This window comes from Panthera tigris, chromosome B3, assembly GCF_018350195.1.
Source record: "Panthera tigris isolate Pti1 chromosome B3, P.tigris_Pti1_mat1.1, whole genome shotgun sequence".
Classification (NCBI taxonomy): domain Eukaryota; kingdom Metazoa; phylum Chordata; class Mammalia; order Carnivora; family Felidae; genus Panthera; species Panthera tigris.
Window position 1 is genome coordinate 117,297,549 of NC_056665.1, and position 18,435 is coordinate 117,315,983.

Consider the following 18,435-nt stretch of genomic DNA (forward strand, 5'->3'; position numbering starts at 1 on the left):
CATGCCCTCCAAAGGCGCGCTAGGGTGGGGCTTTTTCTGCTCTTGACGGATGCTGAAAGCCCAGCTATGTGCCAGGCACACCATCATTATGCAGAAGACTGAGACCTCCAAGGACCCAGGACAACCCAAGTTCCATTCCACGGACCTGAGAAACAGGCTTGAAATAAATTTTATAGATCCATATTTTAAAAAGCACTTTCCTCTTAGGAGCTCCAAGTATGGCATAGAGAACATTTTATACTCATTTACGCTATTAGGTAAAAGAGATGTTCCATGTGACAATTAATAATATGCCAAACAAAATTTTTTTATAAATCATCTGTCCTTGCCTTCTAGTAATTGCTACTGTGGCTCTCCTTTTCATACAGGATGACAGCTACACAGCTTGGCATAGAAGTCACGTCCAACGGTGGCTCCCGCTCACTTTCCCACCGTTCTTCCAATGCCACTGTCAGAGCAGACTACTACCCCTTGTCTGAGGCATCATGCTATTTCATGCCCCCCTTCCTTTGCCTCTACCTGGGAAGCCCTCTCCCCATCCTGGGAAATTCCTCTTCATTCTTCCAGAGCTAACTTGAATGTGGCCTTCTCAGCAAAGCCTTTGCAAAGCCCCTAATGCAGTGGTTCTCAAGCTTTTGTGGGCACCAGAATAGCCTGGGGGGCTTTCCAAAACACAGATCATGAGCCCCACCCTCAGAGTCTCTATTTCAGGTCTCCTGGAGTCAAGAATCTGAATTTCCAACAAGTTCCCAGGTGATGCTGATGCCACACTGCCATAAGGGGTAGCACCACTGCCGTAAGGGGTAGAAAGTGTACTGTGCCCTTGACCCTCTGCCCTTCACAATTCTATATGTACTCCATTACACACTCCTGCACAAGATTGTGAGCTCTCGAGGACAGGGATTAAGACAGTATTTAGCACAGCGATACTAAACCAATGAATAGATGGATAGATGGATAGATGGATGGATGGACAGACAGAAGAATGTATTAGACGGAATGTAGTTATTTACAGCGTTTCCATTTGAATCCAGAGCCTCATAAATGCCCATCCCCACCCCACCTCACAGAAAAGTACCTTGAAAACATCATCTTTAGTAGATTCTCACTCTGCATAGAAGATAAAAGGAAAGTCAAGAAGAGTTTTGATATTGTGAGCATGGGTCAAAAGAGTTTTGAATTCTAATCCAGTGCTCTCTGCTACCCTGGCCCCACTGGGGCTGTTTACCCAGGTACCTTTCAGAAGTCAAAAGAGAATGCTTCTCTTTTTTTTTTTTTTTAAGTTTATTTATTTATTTTGAGAGAAAGAGAGCATGAGTGGGGGAGGGCAGAGAGAGAAGGAGAAAGAGAATCCCAAGTGGGCTCTATGCTGTCAGCACAGAGCCCGATACGGGGCTTGAACTCACAACTGCGAGATCATGACCTGAGCCAAAATCAAGAGTCGGACACTTAACTCACTGAGCCACCCAGACGCCCCCACAAAAGAACGCTTCTGAGTGAAACCACGTGGAATCCCAACCTGCCCAAGCACTCCCTCCTTGTACTCATATACATGTAGTCTGTGTGTGTGTGTGTGTACCTGTATGTACACGCGCATATGTGCACACACACATACATATACACAGTGATCTCGGTTTTAGAAAGCAGACAGGGGTGATCAAAGAAATGCAAGAAGAAAGAAGAATCCAGCCTCACATGGGGAGGGGAAGGGGGCGGCGCTTAGGCAGGGAAGACCCCAACAGAAAAGTACTACGTGCCAAGGTGAATGTTGGAGCTCCAAGCATCTCAGGGCTACCTATAGTTGGGGCAGAGAGGCAAAGGCATGAAGGAAAGGGGACAAACCTAGAGAGGAGACAAGAAGTGTATACTCAGGAGAAAATGAGCGGCTAGGAGAGGAACAAAGGCGAGAGAACATCAGCCGGGTGGGGGGGGGGGGCAGTCAATTGCTGAGCTGGCAGCACAGGGCAGCTGGGGGGGTGAGGGGAGGTCAGTGCTGGCTCCAGCACTCCGCTCTGCCCTTTCAGCAGCAGCAGGCACAGGCACGAGCAATGGCTTGGCTGGAGACACAGTCAGGGGGTGCGGCAAGGGACGGCAGGTGGACCAAAGTCAAAAGGTCTCTACCGCTGCAGGTGGTACAAACGCAGATGCCCATGCCACAGAAAACTCCGGAGTCTTGTAGGGCTGTTTTCCCCCACAGGCCTGTGTGTGCTCACAAGCAGCTGGGCCACCCTGCAGTTCTGCTAAAGAGGGAAAAGTCAGCATTCCCACTTCGCTGGCATCCAGAACTTTTCCTGGGGGATCTGCAGATTAGCCTCTTGGATTAAACTCTCCTGCCTCCCTCCCCCACTCCAAAAGCTTCGCCAAGGGAGGATCACAAAGCTGAGACCTCAGACGCTGTCACGTTCAATTCACCACACAGCCCCAGTGGCATTTAGGGGCAGGATGGATGGGAGCCCACCCCCACCCCCAAACAGTGGGAGCAGCTAATGACTGGGTATTAACGATGCTGGCAATTAGTGCTCACGGGAAAGTGGTTGGGGGGCTGCTCACCAGGGGAATGTGGGAGGGAACAGAGCAGACATTCGGAGCAGCAAACAGATTGGTGGCGTGCGTGGTGCAAAGAACCTGGGAAGAGCTGCTGCCTCTTAGATTTCTTCAGAGAAATTGGGGAAGAGGGAAGGGATGGCTTCTGCGGACAGTAGGGGCCTTCCCACCACACCCTCCTCCTCCTCGCTAGCAAAACTGGATTTAATCACAGAATTCTCAGAGGCATTGTGAAAAGATGTTGTTGAAAAGGTGTTTGTGAAGGTTCTGGAACCTTCCTCGTGTAAGGAGGCCCCAGATGAGCCTAGGGACAGCTACTCTTTTTTATGCAGCTTAAAATCCTTGGGTAGTCAGATGACCCTTTTTGAAGGACTCGGTTTGTCACCTGCAGGTGTCAAGGAGAAGGGTAGATGGGAGTTAGAGCCAAGAGGCTCACTGACAAGCCCACAGAGAGAACGCACAGCCAGATTGTTGACCCATCTCCATCTAGGAGGAGGAAAGACTCAGCTTCCTGACCAAGCATGGCCATCTGGCCTCTCAGAGAGGACAGGAGGAGACAGAAGACACTGACTCACAAGAGTACACGAGGAGATCCTGGTGGACAGAGGAAACTATGGCAGTGCCCATCTTGGAAGTCAACAGCGAGCAAGTGGGGGCATCGGGGAGATGGCAGGGATGGCTAAGGAAGAGATTTCCTTGATCCACTCAGGGCCTGCAGCGTACCTGGGGGGACCACGAGGAACCTTCCTCCGCTGTTGCCATCACCATGCACACACACACAAAAGAGACACAGACGAAAGAGAAGCATTCCGAACCCTATAGCGTGAGTAAAAAACCACAACACAAGGACAAAATGGCTTGACATTTGAGAAGGGATGTCAAGAAGATAAGCCAGCGCTGGGGGGAGTGGGAAATAATACCAAGTTAACAAATACTTCAGAGAGAGCAACTGTGGCTAATAAATACTTTCCAGATAGCGACCCAAATCGAAAGAGCTCATTCTTGGCCTCCTTGCGGTAGGAGACAATAGGTACGCCCGGGCCACTTAGATCAGAGAAGGGATAAGAGGAGAGACGGGGAGACGCAAATGCCAGCTGCCCTGTGCATGTTCCTTTCTGAAAGATGAGTGTGACTGGACCAAGGGAACCTCTCCCTGGGGAGGAGACAGCGAGAGAGAGAGAGAGAGAGAGAGAGAGAGAGAGAGAGAGCGCGCTAAGCATTACTCAGAAGCTGGCAAGGGGAGACGAGCAAGCTCTGTCAGACACTCATGCTGGGTTTTCCAGGTTCTATCCAGATGACAACAGCAGGTAAGAAAATAAAGGTCGGTCACATGCATGAAAGACTTGAATCTTGCAAATGAGTAAGAATTAAAGAAGGAGTACGGGCTGAATTGGGTCCCCCAAAATGCATCTGTTGAAGCCCTAACTCCCACCTCCTCATGCCTCAGAATAGGACTATATTCAAGGAGAGGGCCTTTAAAGAGGTGATCAAGTTAGGGTGGGCCCTAATTCAATCTGACTGGTATCCTTACAAGAAGAAATTTGGGCACACAAAGAGACAGCAGGGGTACAAGAACACAGAGGGGCCACCACGTGAAGAGGGGGCGAGAGGGCAGACACTTGCAAGCCAAGGAGAGAGGCCTATGTGGGAACCAGTCCTGATGACACGTTGATCTGGGACTTGCAGCCTCCAGAAGAGCGAGAAAATTAATTTCTGTTCCTTAAGCCACCCAGTCTGTGGTATTTTGTTATGGCAGCCTGAGCAAACTAATACGGAAGGCCATGTTACATGAAGAAAGGAGGGTGAGGGTTAGGCAAAACCAACATGAATCTGAAAAAAGGTCTTGGCCAAAGTATGTTAATTATTTCAAATATTTGGTGAAGGCAGCTGATGGACATCTGTTGACTAAGCTGATTGACTAAAATGCACAGGAGTCACCCTCAGATCCTAGAGTCTGGATATTTTTAAAGGTCTCATCCCTTTAATTACATTGAATTGTTCACTTTAAGAACACCTACCACAAAATCTTGTGAACAAAATACAAGATACATGGCATGTCCACAATTATTCTTCACCTAATGATCTTAGAATGACCCATATCTTGAAGCAAGTCCTAAAGATTCCATCATGCCACCCCATTTTGAGTTTTTGACAAGTGTCCCCAGATTATGCGTCCTAATGGAGTGCTCAAGGAAAGCATACAGACTCAAGGGTCCTATTTTTCTAAGACAGGAGAGCCCTGAACCAAAATTGTGACCCTTATAACAGCCAAGGCAATAAATCAAGACTATTCCACATCTCTTGGTGGCCAAGGAGACGTTTAGAATGTCCATCTGAATTGACATACCCAAGGGCTACGCCCAAGTCAGGGTGGTATCTGTGAACGAAACTTCTGGAGCTGAGGGAAAAGAGGAATAGGTCTGGCATTTGATAATGGCCAGGTGAGGATGTTTCCCTTGTACCTTAACACTCATCTCCTTCCTCCGGGAACAGAACTGGGTGCGTCATCCGGCCTAGCTTACTCTACACCTGGGGCTCAGATGACCCATGGGGTAGCTGGGGCTGGGCTAAAACAGCCAAGTCACCACAGGACCCTGAAACCAATCAGTGGGTGCCACCAAAGATACCAGAGGTGAAGAGAACACTCTACAGCCCTGCCCACCCAATTCATCACTGCCCCACCCCACTCCATCACTACCCCAGCCAACAACTGGGAACTCACGTCTGTGGTTCTCATTTCTGTGGTTAGGCGGGGACCGGGTCTCCTGGTCTTGAGCCTCATCCCCCTCCTCACTGGCCAGGTGAGTGTGAGCGTAGTGGTAGCTGAGTCCTGGCCGGTTCTTGTAGCGCTTGCCACAGACTAGACAGGAAAAGAGGAGAAGAGGGAAAAGGGCAAATATTAGCAACCTCTGCAGCCATCGCCATCATTCTCCCAGGCAGTGACTCCCATCCATCTACCCCAGAGCTGGCTTTCCCTTAAAAAGCGTCTCCCACCCTCAACAACCTTAACTCCACTGGACAAAACAAACACCACAATGAACAACATGGGCCCAGGTAAAGAAAAACCAGAAAAGTAAAGGATGGAAGTTGAACTATTTAAGAGCTCCATCATTTCCTATCTGTGAGACCCTGGTCAAGTCATTTACGCTCTCTGTGCCTCAGTTTCTTCTGAGGCAAAATGGGAATCATAACAGTACTGAACTCATAGAGTTGCTGTGATGAGTTAACCTCTATGCAGAACACTTACAACGGTGCCAGGCACATGGTAAGGGTTATGATTATTATAACTTTGAGGTCAAAGAGCACTGGTAGTCCATCCAGTCCAACATCCCATGGCACAGATGAGGCAAGTGAGGCCCAGCAAGACTAAATGATTTGGCTGGGAACGTATAACTGGTTGTGGCAGAGCCACTAGAAACCCAGGTCTCCTGGATTCCCATGCAGTGCTCCTTCCACTACGCTGTGGCAAACTCTGTAAAGTACAAAAGCTTTATATGGATATTTTTGACGTATCGTGCAGTGATTTTGTGCCAGAAAACCACATTCCACTTCCGCCATGAAAACCACAAGGCCAAGGCATCATTGCTAGAGGTGGCATCTGAGAGCTTGTGCTCTTGAAGCCCCAGGAAGTCTCTGAGCCCCAAAATCTAGGATTGCGTCCTCGCAAGCACTACCTCTCCCATGGACAGTCTGAGACAAAGGCACCAAGCAACATAAATACGGCATCGTGGGGCCCAGAAGAAGAGAGGTGCACTTCCATTGGTTGGCTGCCCAGTACTTGAGAAGCAGAAGTCCAGCTAAATAACTTAAGAATAGACCACCGTCACTTTTAACAAAGTTGGATTTAGTGGTTCACTGTTTACAATGATACATGTGGCCAATTTGTAGTCTTTATCAAATTTAGGTAGTTCCTCTTATTCCTGTTTTAGAGCTTTATTACAGGAGAATTTGATCAGCCACCCTTTCAGCATCTACTAGTATACGACTCTCCTTCAGTTTGTTGATATGGTGAATTATGTTGATTTCCTAATGTTTCCTATTATTGAACCATTCTTGTGTTCCTAGAATGAGAGTGTATTATCTGTTTGATATACCGCTGCATTCTATTTTCTAATCTTGCATTTTTGATCTATACTCAGACGAGATGAGATCTATAATTTTTGACCTATCTTCTACCGTGTTTCAATTTGATGGTTATGCTGACTTCCAAAAATGAATTGAGGTTTTTTGCTGTGTGAAATTGGACAAGATACATAATCTCTCTGTGCCTTTTTTCTTATCTGAAAATGATAATAGTACTACTTACCTTGAAGGATTATAAATAATGTATGTAAAGTATCTCACTCAGTATCCAGCACATAACAGATGCTCAATAAATGGTAGTGAGGGGCTAGGGGCTTCGGCTTGGCCTGCCACATCTTAAGTGCTCGACCCTCCTAAAAGAGGGACTTTGACCCTTAACCTCATACAATGGAATTCAGCAATTGGTTGGACTTTCTTAATAAGGTGAGAGTCTGAAATTCAAGTTGGTGACCTGTATTATATGGTGACCTAACTATAAATTCAAGTGCTACAATTGGCTAGTTACATTCTCCCTCTCCCTTCCCCCCCCCCACCTCTCTGTCTCTCGTAAATACTTCAAAAAAAATAAAATAAAATGGCACCACACATCTCAATTCCATTTGACACAGGCAATGGGACCTAAAGAGGCCCCGAGGCGCACTCTGGGCCTGCTTGTGGCTTTTTCTATTTAACTTTTCAATGATCTGAGGTCAATAAACAGCAAATTATGGGGTCATCGGATAGAAATCCACTAAGTAACCAAGCACTGTTGGTGAAGAATAAATGTTTATTAAAAACAAGGACAATAGTATCAGTATTTACATGAGGAGGCCTCAGCTGACTCTGGGGACTCCTTGCTACAAATTCCACAGCATTTGTGCCATGTTGTGTCAATTATCACTGTCTTCCTTAATCACAGAATTTCAGGATCTTTTTTTTTTTTTTTAACGTTAATTTATTTTTGAGAGAGAGAGACAGAGCACGAGCCCGGGAGGGACAGAGAGAAAGGGAGACACAAAACCTGAAGCAGGCTCCAGAGGCTCTGAGTTGTCAGTACAGAGCCCGACATGGGGCTCGAGCCCATAGGAGATCATGACCTGAGCTGAAGTCAGACGCTTCACCGACTGAACCACTCAGGTGCCCCCAGAATTTCAGGATCTTCACAGTCATGTGGTCTCACTATAAAATTGTTTTATTCCCACTAATACTAGATGCCTGGGACAATTCCGCTGATTGGGCAATGAACTACCCATCTGAGTGGGTATTTCTTCTTTGATCTCTTGAATTATAGTTACGTCTATACCAGAGGACTTCTCTTCAGGACGGTTTCATACTAATTTCATCTTAATAGCAACAACTCCGCCTCATATGTTGCCATGCATGTATTACACCTTCAAAACATATTCGTTGAATAGCTGATGAATGAACACGGAAACACTTTGTGGGAAAGCCAGGAGACGGGGGAGGAGGGAAGCGTGTAGAATCTGATCCACCTATCCGCATTAATCTCATACTAATAGGTCTTTAAACCTATAGAACCAAACCCAAGCAAAAAGCTTCCTGTATCTCCTTTCCCAACACCATAGAGAGTAATTATTTTTAGAGCAAATCCTTTTGCTAGAAAAGAAATTCTCAAGGAGTAGTCCCCAGACCAGCACCATCAGCATCACCTGGGAAGTTGTTAGAGATGCATATTCTTGGGCTCCACCCCAGACCTACTGAATCAGAAACTCTGGGGGTGCAGCCAGAAATCTCTGCTTCAACAAGCGCTCCGGGTGATTCTGGTACACTCCGTAGTCTGAGAACCACTCTGCTAGAAGATTGACTATATTTAGGCTTGACTCTGCCCACCCTGGTGCACCTGCCCTTTGGAATGGATAGAAGTGGCAGGCGGGGACAGTGAGACTTGCGCTTGGTCATTAGAAGAAACAGAACCAGACAGTACGTGGAGATCATGGAAACCTGGCCTCCTAACCCTCGTCCCTATACACAGGGCTCTCCTGATGGAGTGTCATTTTTCACCACCTGCTTATACCATGTTATTCCTCCATCACCAGGTCTTCAAGACAACGTGTATTTAGCATCCAATATGTGTCCAGCCCTGTGGCATGAGAAGGACAAAGATAAAGGAGCCACAGTCCCCACCCTCCAGGAGTTCAAAGTCTGGCAGAGAAGAGGTACACATCCACATGCAAAGAGGGAGGTGGAACAAATGTAGTGTGCGCATGCGCGCGGGCAGGAGGCGGGGCCAGCATAGCGGCCTCGGAGTGGAGGGTTGGCTTCCTGGAGGTGGTGGGTGAGCTGTGGCCTGCAGGGTAGCAGAGTATCACCATACAGACAAAGGAGGCAAAGGCACTCAGGCACCGAAGCACAGGCTGCCTAACTTTGGGAAGAGCCCGCAGGAAGGTGGGGGGAGGGGTGGCGTGAGGGAGCTAACAAGCGAGAAAGCTGGGCAGGACTTGGTCCTGAAAATAGGGAGCCAGGGGAGGATTGTAGCCTGAGGACCGACTTACTCAGATTTACATTTTGGAAATCCCACTTAAGACTACAGTACAGAAGATGGATTTGAAGGTGGCAAGAGGCTATTTTAATTTTCTATGTGTGAACAATGAGGATTTCAGGATGGGAGAGGGGTTAAAGAGAAGGAATCTGGTGAAAAGGGGTGGGTATAAGCTGCAAGGAGGAGCCTAGAAAGACTGATAGTAACCCCCCACCTTCCTGGCCATGCACCATCCAGCCCCCGTCTGGCTCCCCAGCCTCACCCGACACAACGTTCCACCACCTTCTCTGCCCTTCTGCCCATTGCCTTTCCACTCCTTAAACGTTTTTCTTTTCACCAGAAAGCCCTTGGACAAGCTCTTCACTTTGCCTACAATGCTCCCCAGCCCCGATCTGCCTAATGATGCTTCATCATTCTTCAGATCTCAGCTGAAATGTCCTTCCCCAGGGAAGTCTTTCCAATCAAAATTAGGATCCCAGTTTGTTACCTTCCTAGGACGAATCATGGATCAATATGTGTGTCTCCCACCAGCAGCAAGCATAGCGGGCCCTCCCGTGTTTGCACACTGCTGCATCCCCAATGACCAGCACGGGGCAACTCACGGCTGGCACTTGGTGCCAGTTAGGGAAGCAACAAAAACACCCAGGTTTCCACTGGGCAACTGGATGGAAGGATGAGGAGGAAAACGAGATTTAAAGAAGGAAGAGGATGAGTTCAGTCTGGGGTTGCCCTGAACACCCTGAACTGGGGAAAGAGATGTAGATGGGGGAGGTGTCAGGGTGGAAGTGAGGGATATGGAGAGGAGGAGAGATCGTGCAGAGAGAGAAGAAAGGTGTGGACAGAGGAAAGAACTCAGAAAACACCAGCATCTTAAGAATCCAGTGGAGAAGGAGAAACTTTTTTTTTTTTTAAGAAAGATTCAGCCCTGAAGGAGCAACACAAGCCAAAGAGGTAGGGTTTCCGAGTATCCATCAATAGATAACTGGATAAGGAAGATGTGGCATATATAGATACAATGGAATATTACTCAGCCATAAAAAAGAATGAAATCTTGTCATTTACAGCAACATGGATTAATTTAGAGGGTACAATAAATGAAATGTCAGTCGGAGAAAGACAACTACCATATGATTTCACTCAAGTGTGGAATTTAAGAAACAAAACAGAAGGAACAAATTAAAAAATAGACTCAACTATAGAGAACAAAGTGATGGTTATCAGAGGGCAGGTGGGTGGGGGGACGGGTGAAATAGATGACGGGCATCAAGACTTCACTTACCAGGATGAGCACTGGGTAATATACAGAATTGTTGAATCACTATATTGTACACCTGAAACTAATTATAATGCCGTATGTAAATTATGCCAGAATTTTTTTTAAAGAGGTAGGCTTTCCAGATGACAGGACCACTGATACCACCGGTCACAGCCACTGCTCACAGCCACTGACTGTGTGCCATGGGCCAGGCTTGCTCTCGTGCTTCAGGTAAATTTGCTCACGGCAACCCAAGTCCCCATTTTACAGATGAGTAGCCTTGGGCACAGAGGCAGAGCCAGGATAAAGTCAAGCGCCTAAGAAGGGTCAAGAAAGATGGGGACTGAAAAGAGACCACTGGATTTGAGAGCCAGGAGGCCACCTCAGCCTCCTGAGAAGGGAATCCTCAGCCTCATGGAGGACAAGACAAGACTGCAGAGGCCTAGGATGCTCCTGAGGAATGGGGTGGGGTGACAGGGCTGACAGACCATTCCTTCCGGCGTGGCTCCACCAGTGAGGCTGGGGGGCGGATGGGACTGTGGGTCAGGGAGGCTGACTGGGGCTTGTTCTCTACCAGGGCAGATCCCAGAACAGCCTCACAGGCCAACGGGAAGGGGGCAGGAGTGAGGGGGAGTTTGAAAGGCAGGGTTAGGAGGGATTGGAGATAATACAGCAAGATGCCTGACCCCAAAACGAAGCTTCTAACCCAAGTGCCAGGCCACTGAATGACTTCATCCTAGGGACAAAAGAGTTCTGAGATTTATTTTGGTGGAATTGTATCTGGATCAAACTGCTACGTTTGGATGGAAAGAAATGCCTTGGAAATCCTACTTTGACTGGATTAGAAGAAAAGGAAAACCCAGCCCTATTCTATTCTATGTCCCTGCTGCTCCAAACACTGATGGACCGGCTTCGTGGGCGTGTGACCTGTGCGTTCAGACAGGGTCCGTGCTCAGAAGGGCCCCACACTTGGGCTAATCCTTTGCTGTCACCATCTTGAAATTGTAAATAGGCGTAGAACAAAGGGCCCCTCCTTTTCATCTTGCACTGGGCCCCATAAGTCGCGTACCTGGTCCTGGAAACCTAGGGCTGGCGTCCAGAGACCAGGGACTAAGTTGCTCCCAACAACCAACCCAACAGCCCTGATAGGACAGGAGCTGTGGCGTGGAACACAGGACCCTAGCAGCCCTGCAGTGGCAGTAAAAGGCCCCTCTGGGGTAACACAGGAAGTCTGGCCAGAGAAGTTAACCACGCAGCCATGGTCATTTCTGTGCCACCCACTCCTCTGGCCTACTTCTGGGCTGGGCCTGCCTTCAGAGAGACGGTTTCTCTGTGGTGGGTGAGAGGACACCCTGGATCTGGACTGCCTGGATTCAAATCCCTGCCTCGTCTGCTACCAACCGCCCGTGTGATCTGGGGTGAGGTGCCAAACCTCTCTGCCTCAGCACCCTCTGTGGAAAACGGGGATGATCGCAACAGCACATCTGCTTCACATTGTGAGGTTTCATGAAAGAATACATTTAAAACCGTGCCTGGCTCCTAGCAAGTGTCAGCCATTGTCGGCTGTTATCACTACTGCCATCAAAGCGGATCGGCAGAGGGAAGAAACCCAAAAGGGGAGGGGGGGGGGAGTATCTAGTCATTTCTCCTCTGAAGTCAGGGGTGATGGAGTTGCAAGAAAAAGAGGGTGGGGAAAATAGCCTCTGAAAATAAAGTCTTAGAACCATCTGCTCTCCTTTTACCTCCTCGGCAATCTCACTCTGGAATTCTCTGCCGTGCGGAATCAGACCGAGCCCTAAGACTGCTGAAGCATTCAGGGAGGGCTGTGCCCCCATCCCCCCCCCCGCACCCCCGCCCCAGTCTCCTTCCCCAGGGCCCTCTCCTTTGCGTCACGCGCCTCTGAATCCCTCGCCCCAGGGACCAGTCAACCCTGCATGGGCACAACCTGAGGCCCTTCTTTTCACCTTGGCAAGCATGCACCTGGATTTGTGTTCCTGGCACGGCGCTCGTGGAGAGGACCGGCTGTGACAATAAGGAAGGTCCAGCTTGCCTTCCTCCCTCTCCTTCCCCTGGGGCGGATCCATCTGTCAAGCCGCAGAAATAGTGTGTGCCCACTTCCCAATCCAGAGCTGGAGTCTCCAGGTAGGACCTCCTGTCTGGAGTTATGAATACCTTCAGTGTTGCCCCGGAATATTTGCAGCACACCCACCCCCCAATCCTACCCCACTCACTCCTTATCTGGGGGAGTAGAGTGGGGCAAGGAGGCAGAGGAGGAGGCGGGGGGTCGGGGGGGAGAATCAGGGGCAGTTTGTGTGAACAAAGCCGGCTGCAGCAGACAGCAGAAGCCTTCCTGCAGGGGAGAAGCAGCCGCCTTCCCCACTGATAACTTAATGACTCTGGCACATTTTCATCAGCCCAACTTGGAGCACGCAGTGGGTATCTGAGCCAGTGGTTTCCGAGAGACTGAAAGCAGCGACTGAAAGCAATTACGGGATGAGCGTCCAAGAGACAAAGCCTGGGCCTTGGGAGTCACCGGGCCGCATCTCATTCCCAGTTCTGCCCAGTGGCACTTTCATACAACGCGAGCATGCTACTTCCCTCTCGCTGCAGCCCGACTCCCTCATCTGTAAAATCGACCCAGCGGTGCCCGTCTTCTGCCCATGCCTCCAAAGCATCACACTTCCAGACCGCGAGGTAGGCACACAGTCCTACATTGAATCTCATAGCAGCTCACAGGATAAGGACTGTCATCCCCACTTTACAGATGAGGAAACGGAGTCTTAGGGCATCGAAGCAACTCCCTAAATGGCAGAGCCAGGATTTGAACTCAGGTCTGCCTGACTTTGAAGCACATGACTGAAAGGTGCACTAGTGATTCTCCATTCGACGCCCCTCCCAGTGCCTGGGGCTGACTTCTATGGCCTCTCGCCCTCTGCTTCTCGTGGCATTTGGCCAGCGGGAGGCACTGGCAAGAGGACAGAGGGTGAGAAGAAGGAAGATGGGGGTTTGTGCCCTGCCGTCCCTGCCTGGGCAGCGTGCTGGCACAGGTACTCCCCCCTCTCTTGGGCACTGCGTGTCCTCCCCCTGCTCCTTGGCACCCCAGATAGAAGGGCTCCGCCTCTCCTTTGTCAGCACTTCTATCCTGCCCACACCTCCTTAATCATTCCGCCATCCAGTTCTCTTCCATTCGGCCCTTCTGAGTAGAATCCTATGTCCCATTGGGCCCAGGACACATACAAAAGGAGGCCATTTTGACAGGAGATTCCTACCCTGCCAGGCCGGTTCATAGATGTTTGGGGCTCCCTGCACCTTCCTGACTTCCCTCTGCAGAACCATCTGGGGGACGGAGGAACACCTACAACCAATTCCCAGGGTGGGGAGAAGCTCCAAGTGGGAAAAGCCCTGCCATGCCTTGGCTTGGGACAAAACTCAGGGATACTTCAAAAAGCCACCACATCAGACTTGCATACTCATGCAAGTCGATGACCCTGTGACTATTTTTTTTTTAAGTACACGTTTAATTTACTCTAACACTGCATGAGGGTTGTTTTTTTTTTTAATGTTTATTCATTTTTGAGAGATAGAGCACGAGCAGGGGAGGAGCAGAGAGAGGGAGACACAGCATCGGAAGCAGGCTCCAGGCTCCGAGCCATCAGCACAGAGCCTGATGCAGGGCTCCAACCCATCACCTGTGAGATCATGACCTGAGCCGAAGTTGGACACTTAAACAACTGAGCCACCCAGGTGCCCCTCCTCTATTTTAAATGCCTAGGCCTCACTCTAAGAGCCAGTGATGGCTCCACTGAGCTCAAATGGTAAGAATAGTCCAGGTCCTGCAACGTGTAGGCACCAAGAAGCTCCTCTTGGGCAGGTCCAGGGGGGCCACTCCTCCTCTCCCAGAAGCCCGGAGGCCAGCAGTGTGGGTGGCCCTCGGCAGGCCTGGGGTCAGGCCCTGGCTCTCCTACTAACCCCCTGTGCACCCTTGGACAAATTCCATACTTTTCTGGGCCTTTGTTTCCCCCATCTGCAACACAGGACAGTTGAATCAGATGATCTGCAAGTCTTTTGATTCTAGCACTTCATGATTCTGTTTGCTCTGGGCTCTCTGAGGCCTGTAGGCCTCCTGAAGCAATGAGTCCCTCAACTCCGATACAAAACCAGCATAGGCTGCAGCCTAAGGATCCACCCAGGGCTGCCTCCACCCCTCTCCTTCCCCTACCAAGCCAGGTCAGCAGCTGCCTTCCTGTGGCTTCATTTCTTCTTCGAGGCCACACTTGGTGCTTATTTTAAACTGAATTCTTCCGGATAGAAACACAGGGGGATGGGATAGGGGTGGGATGTAACATCCTGATTTTTCAAAGCCACATTCCTTGGGGCCTGGCACTGACCCATGTATTAGGAAGGAGCCCAGAGCCAGGATCTACCAAATGCCAGTGATTCGCAAGTCCTGTGTCTCCACGGAGGGAGGGCATTCTGCTTATTTTAGGAATTTGCGGTATATGAATATGACTCCGGCTTTTAAAAAACAGGAAGAACAGAGATAAAGCAACAAGCCTTTCATCTCTAAATACTATATAACCTGATTTCGGATCCCCAGCAGAGAATGCAGAAACTCCCAAAATCAATGCATTAAATGTGTTAGTGGGACTCTTTCCTGCCCTGCTGAGAAGCAGGGTAACAGAGTTCTGGGAAAGCGTGGGGCCTGCCTTCCGGGGTCAGCTCATTGTCTGTGTGACCTTGGGCAGGGTACTTCATCTCCCCAAACCTCAGTCTGCTTGTCTGGAAAATGGGGATGATAAGAGTTCGTATCTTAGATGGGTGCTCTGAGAACTGAATGAGCTCATCCCTATAAAGTGACTAGCACATAAACCAATATCCACCATTAGCTATGCTCCCTGGCTTCTCTGGTCCCTGCCAACTCCGACGGCCGGTGCACAGACCAGAACTGGGGACCCAAGTTCGGTGTGAGATAAGTACCCTTTCTTGGCTTGGCATAAAGTAAGTATTGAGCACAATTATGAAACAGACAGTGAGCTAATTGTTTTTATGCGTAGTCTCATTTAACCCTCTTGGAAACCCTCTAAGGTGAATCTCATTGTCCTCACTTGACAGGAGAAGAAAGTAAAGCTCAGAGAGGTTTTGGGATCTGCCCGAGGCCGCAGGTTCAAGTCCTGGACTTCTGATTCAAGAACCATCTTCTGGCGCCCCTTGTAGAGGCCGTATCTTCATTTCTTATTCTAGTGAGTCCTACGCTAGCATACCCTTAATGTACTTAAAGGGCAAAATATAAGTCTTCTTTTAATCATACAGTAAACGTTTAAGTAATAAACATAATTGTCAACATTTCTGGGGAAAATAAAGAAAGGTTAAAAAAATTATAGACATATTACCATAATGCATGGCAGCCCCCCAACATTTGGGAATCTGTCTAGTGTGCTCTCCCTCGGGATCTCTGGGTGAATCTCTGACATAAATGCCATCTCGGATTCAGAGCGGGCTTTCTTTCTTTTTTTTTTTTTAATTTTTTTTAATGTTTATTTATTTTTGAGACAGAGAGAGACAGGGCATGAACAGGGGAAGGGGCAGAGAGAGAGAGGGAGACACAGAATCCGAAGCGGGCTCCAGGCTCCGAGCTGTCAGCACAGAGCCCGACGCGGGGCTCGAACTCACAGACCGCGAGATCGTGACCTGAGCTGAAGTCAGATGCTTAACTGACTGAGCCACCCAGGCACCCCAGAGCAGGCTTTATTTCTGAGTCCCGACCCATCCAGTATGTCTCACTGACCCTTACCTGAGGTAGGCACCCTTCCACCTACAATATTGATGTAAGTGCCCCACTTCTTTCAGGGAAACAAATGTCCATTAGCATGTGTTAAACATTTCTGCCCACATGTCCTGTTTCCACAATCTCCGATGTCAAAGTTCCATCACTCTCCAAAATTACCTCCTCCTCTAGCATATTCTAGTTAAGCCTCCCTCATGTCTATATGACCCAAGCTCAAGACTTCAAGAGTCATCGTTGCCGCCTCCCTCTCCCCCGTGCCCCACATCTTATCTGTCCTCTGCCAGGTTCTGCAGGCTTTTCATCCATAAAGCCCTGCTCGTTTGCCCTGCCTACTTTGCTCCTGCGGTCATCATCACCCAGACTTCGTGTCTTCTCCTATCTCCTTCTCAGCCATCAAGCTTCATTTAGGCTCTCTCCCCTGAACACCTGCTTCTCCAGATTAACCTTTCCAGAGATGTGTCTGGATCATCATGTTCACCACTGACTATGCAGGCCAACCTCTAAGCAAATCAGTCTGGCATTCCCAGTACCCTTGTCCAACACCGTGCCCCCCAATCTCCCTACCCAAATGCTCGGCTCTGGCCAAGCTGGTCTCCCTCTTGTCGTGCTACATGCATCCCACGTTCATCAACATTTTGGGAGCAACCACTGTGCTGGGGCTGGGATGGAGGATGAATGTAGCATAGCTCCTGCCCTCTGAAGGCTCCCTTTCCAGCCTGAAGAACAGACAGACAGACAGAGAGATTGCTATCATCCAACGGGACAGGTGGCCTACACAAAGGTATGTACAAGGTAAGGTAGATTCCAAGAACAAGTGAGTGATGCAGGAGGTGAGGAGACATTGCAGGGGAGGGAGGGAGGCATTGCTGACTGAGATCAAATTCTGGCTCTGCCATTTATTTGCTATGTGACCTCAGGAAACTTAATTAACCTCTCTTCTCCCCGGTTTCCTTATCTGTAGGATGGAGATGATCATACTATCTGTCTCACGGCACTTTTTTGAGGGTTAAAGAATTAATATAGATAAAACCCATAGAACATTCCAGGCCCATAAGTCAACAAACTTCTGCTCTTACTGATTACCTCCCCCAGCCCACCCACCTACCAACTCCCACACATACCCCTCCATCCCTAGAGAACAAAATCAAGTCAATACTCATTCACTATGGATCTGCTGGGCATCCTAGGGAGACACCCTCTGACATACCAGCTCCCACCCCCTGGCCACTCCCTCCCCTGAATTCTGACAGTGCTCTCAACCTACTCAATGAAATTTTCCTGATGGGGTGTTATCTCTATGATATCAGCCTTATCTTTCCAACTCTATTGAAGATAGAGGAAATAAGGAACAGGCAAAGGAGGAAGAAACCTTCCTTCAGGACATATCATGTGCATTTTTATGCACAGTATCACATATACCTTTCCCAACCAGTATTATCCCCACTCCACAGCTGAGGACACGGAGGCTCCCAGCAGCAAAATGAATTTTTCTCAGAAAGTCCCAGATAACAAGCTAACAAGCAGCAGAACCACAATTTGACCTCGGCTTTTTCTCACTCCAAAGTCAGTGCACGTTCCTCCTCATCCAGCTCTCTCTAACCTGGACGGCCCTGACCTTGCTGCCTACTTCCCTTACCCCCCACCATGACTTGAAGTAAGAGAAATCAAAGGCTTTGCACCAGGCCCTCTGACCTCACAATTCTACTTCTACGAAATAATGAAAGCATACGTGAAGATATGGCTGCAATATTGTTTTCAATAGCGAACAAACTTTAAACTGTCTAAATGTCCAACAAGTGGAACACTGATTGAGCAAACTGGGGCATGTCCACGTAATGGAACACCATATAGCCCTAAAATGTCATAAAAATGTCTTTATTGACCTGGAATGATGCTTTTCATGTATTGTTGAGTGGGGGGATGGGTTAAAATGGTATGTATCATTTTGTGTGTACACATTTGTGTGTGTGTGTGTGTGTGTGTGTGTGTGTGTGTGTGTGTAGAGGGAGGGGAACAGAGACACAATCCTCAAATAGTATACAAAACTAGAATGTAAGCTACCTCTCAGGAGTAAGACTATGAGTGATGTTTATTTTTCCTTTATGATTATCTGCAATTTCTGATTTTTCTGCAATGAGTATATATTCTATTTCCGTAGGGAAAAAAATATTAAAAAAAAAAAAAACTTCTACAAACGTTAATTTCTATCCTGTTGTTGGTCATCCACATCTTGGGAGGAATTATTTGCCACAAAGTTTTCATTAAGCAACAGCTAGCTGAGAACAAGCT

General features: G+C 48.6%; 1 protein-coding gene across 7 annotated transcripts in view; it reads right to left on the bottom strand.

The window, feature by feature from the left end:
* The window catches only part of DPF3 (double PHD fingers 3), a 249,274-nt gene that overhangs the window by 67,827 nt on the left and 163,012 nt on the right, over positions 1-18,435 (bottom strand). For all 7 annotated transcript variants that reach the window (XR_006218980.1, XR_006218978.1, XR_006218979.1 and 4 more), the window contains exon 7: positions 5,267-5,404. Coding sequence is in view for 4 of the 7 variants with exons in the window: in XM_042990039.1 (XP_042845973.1) it covers positions 5,267-5,404 (138 nt within the window). In the remaining 3 variants the exon portion in view is untranslated. The remainder of the gene's footprint in view (positions 1-5,266; positions 5,405-18,435) is intronic.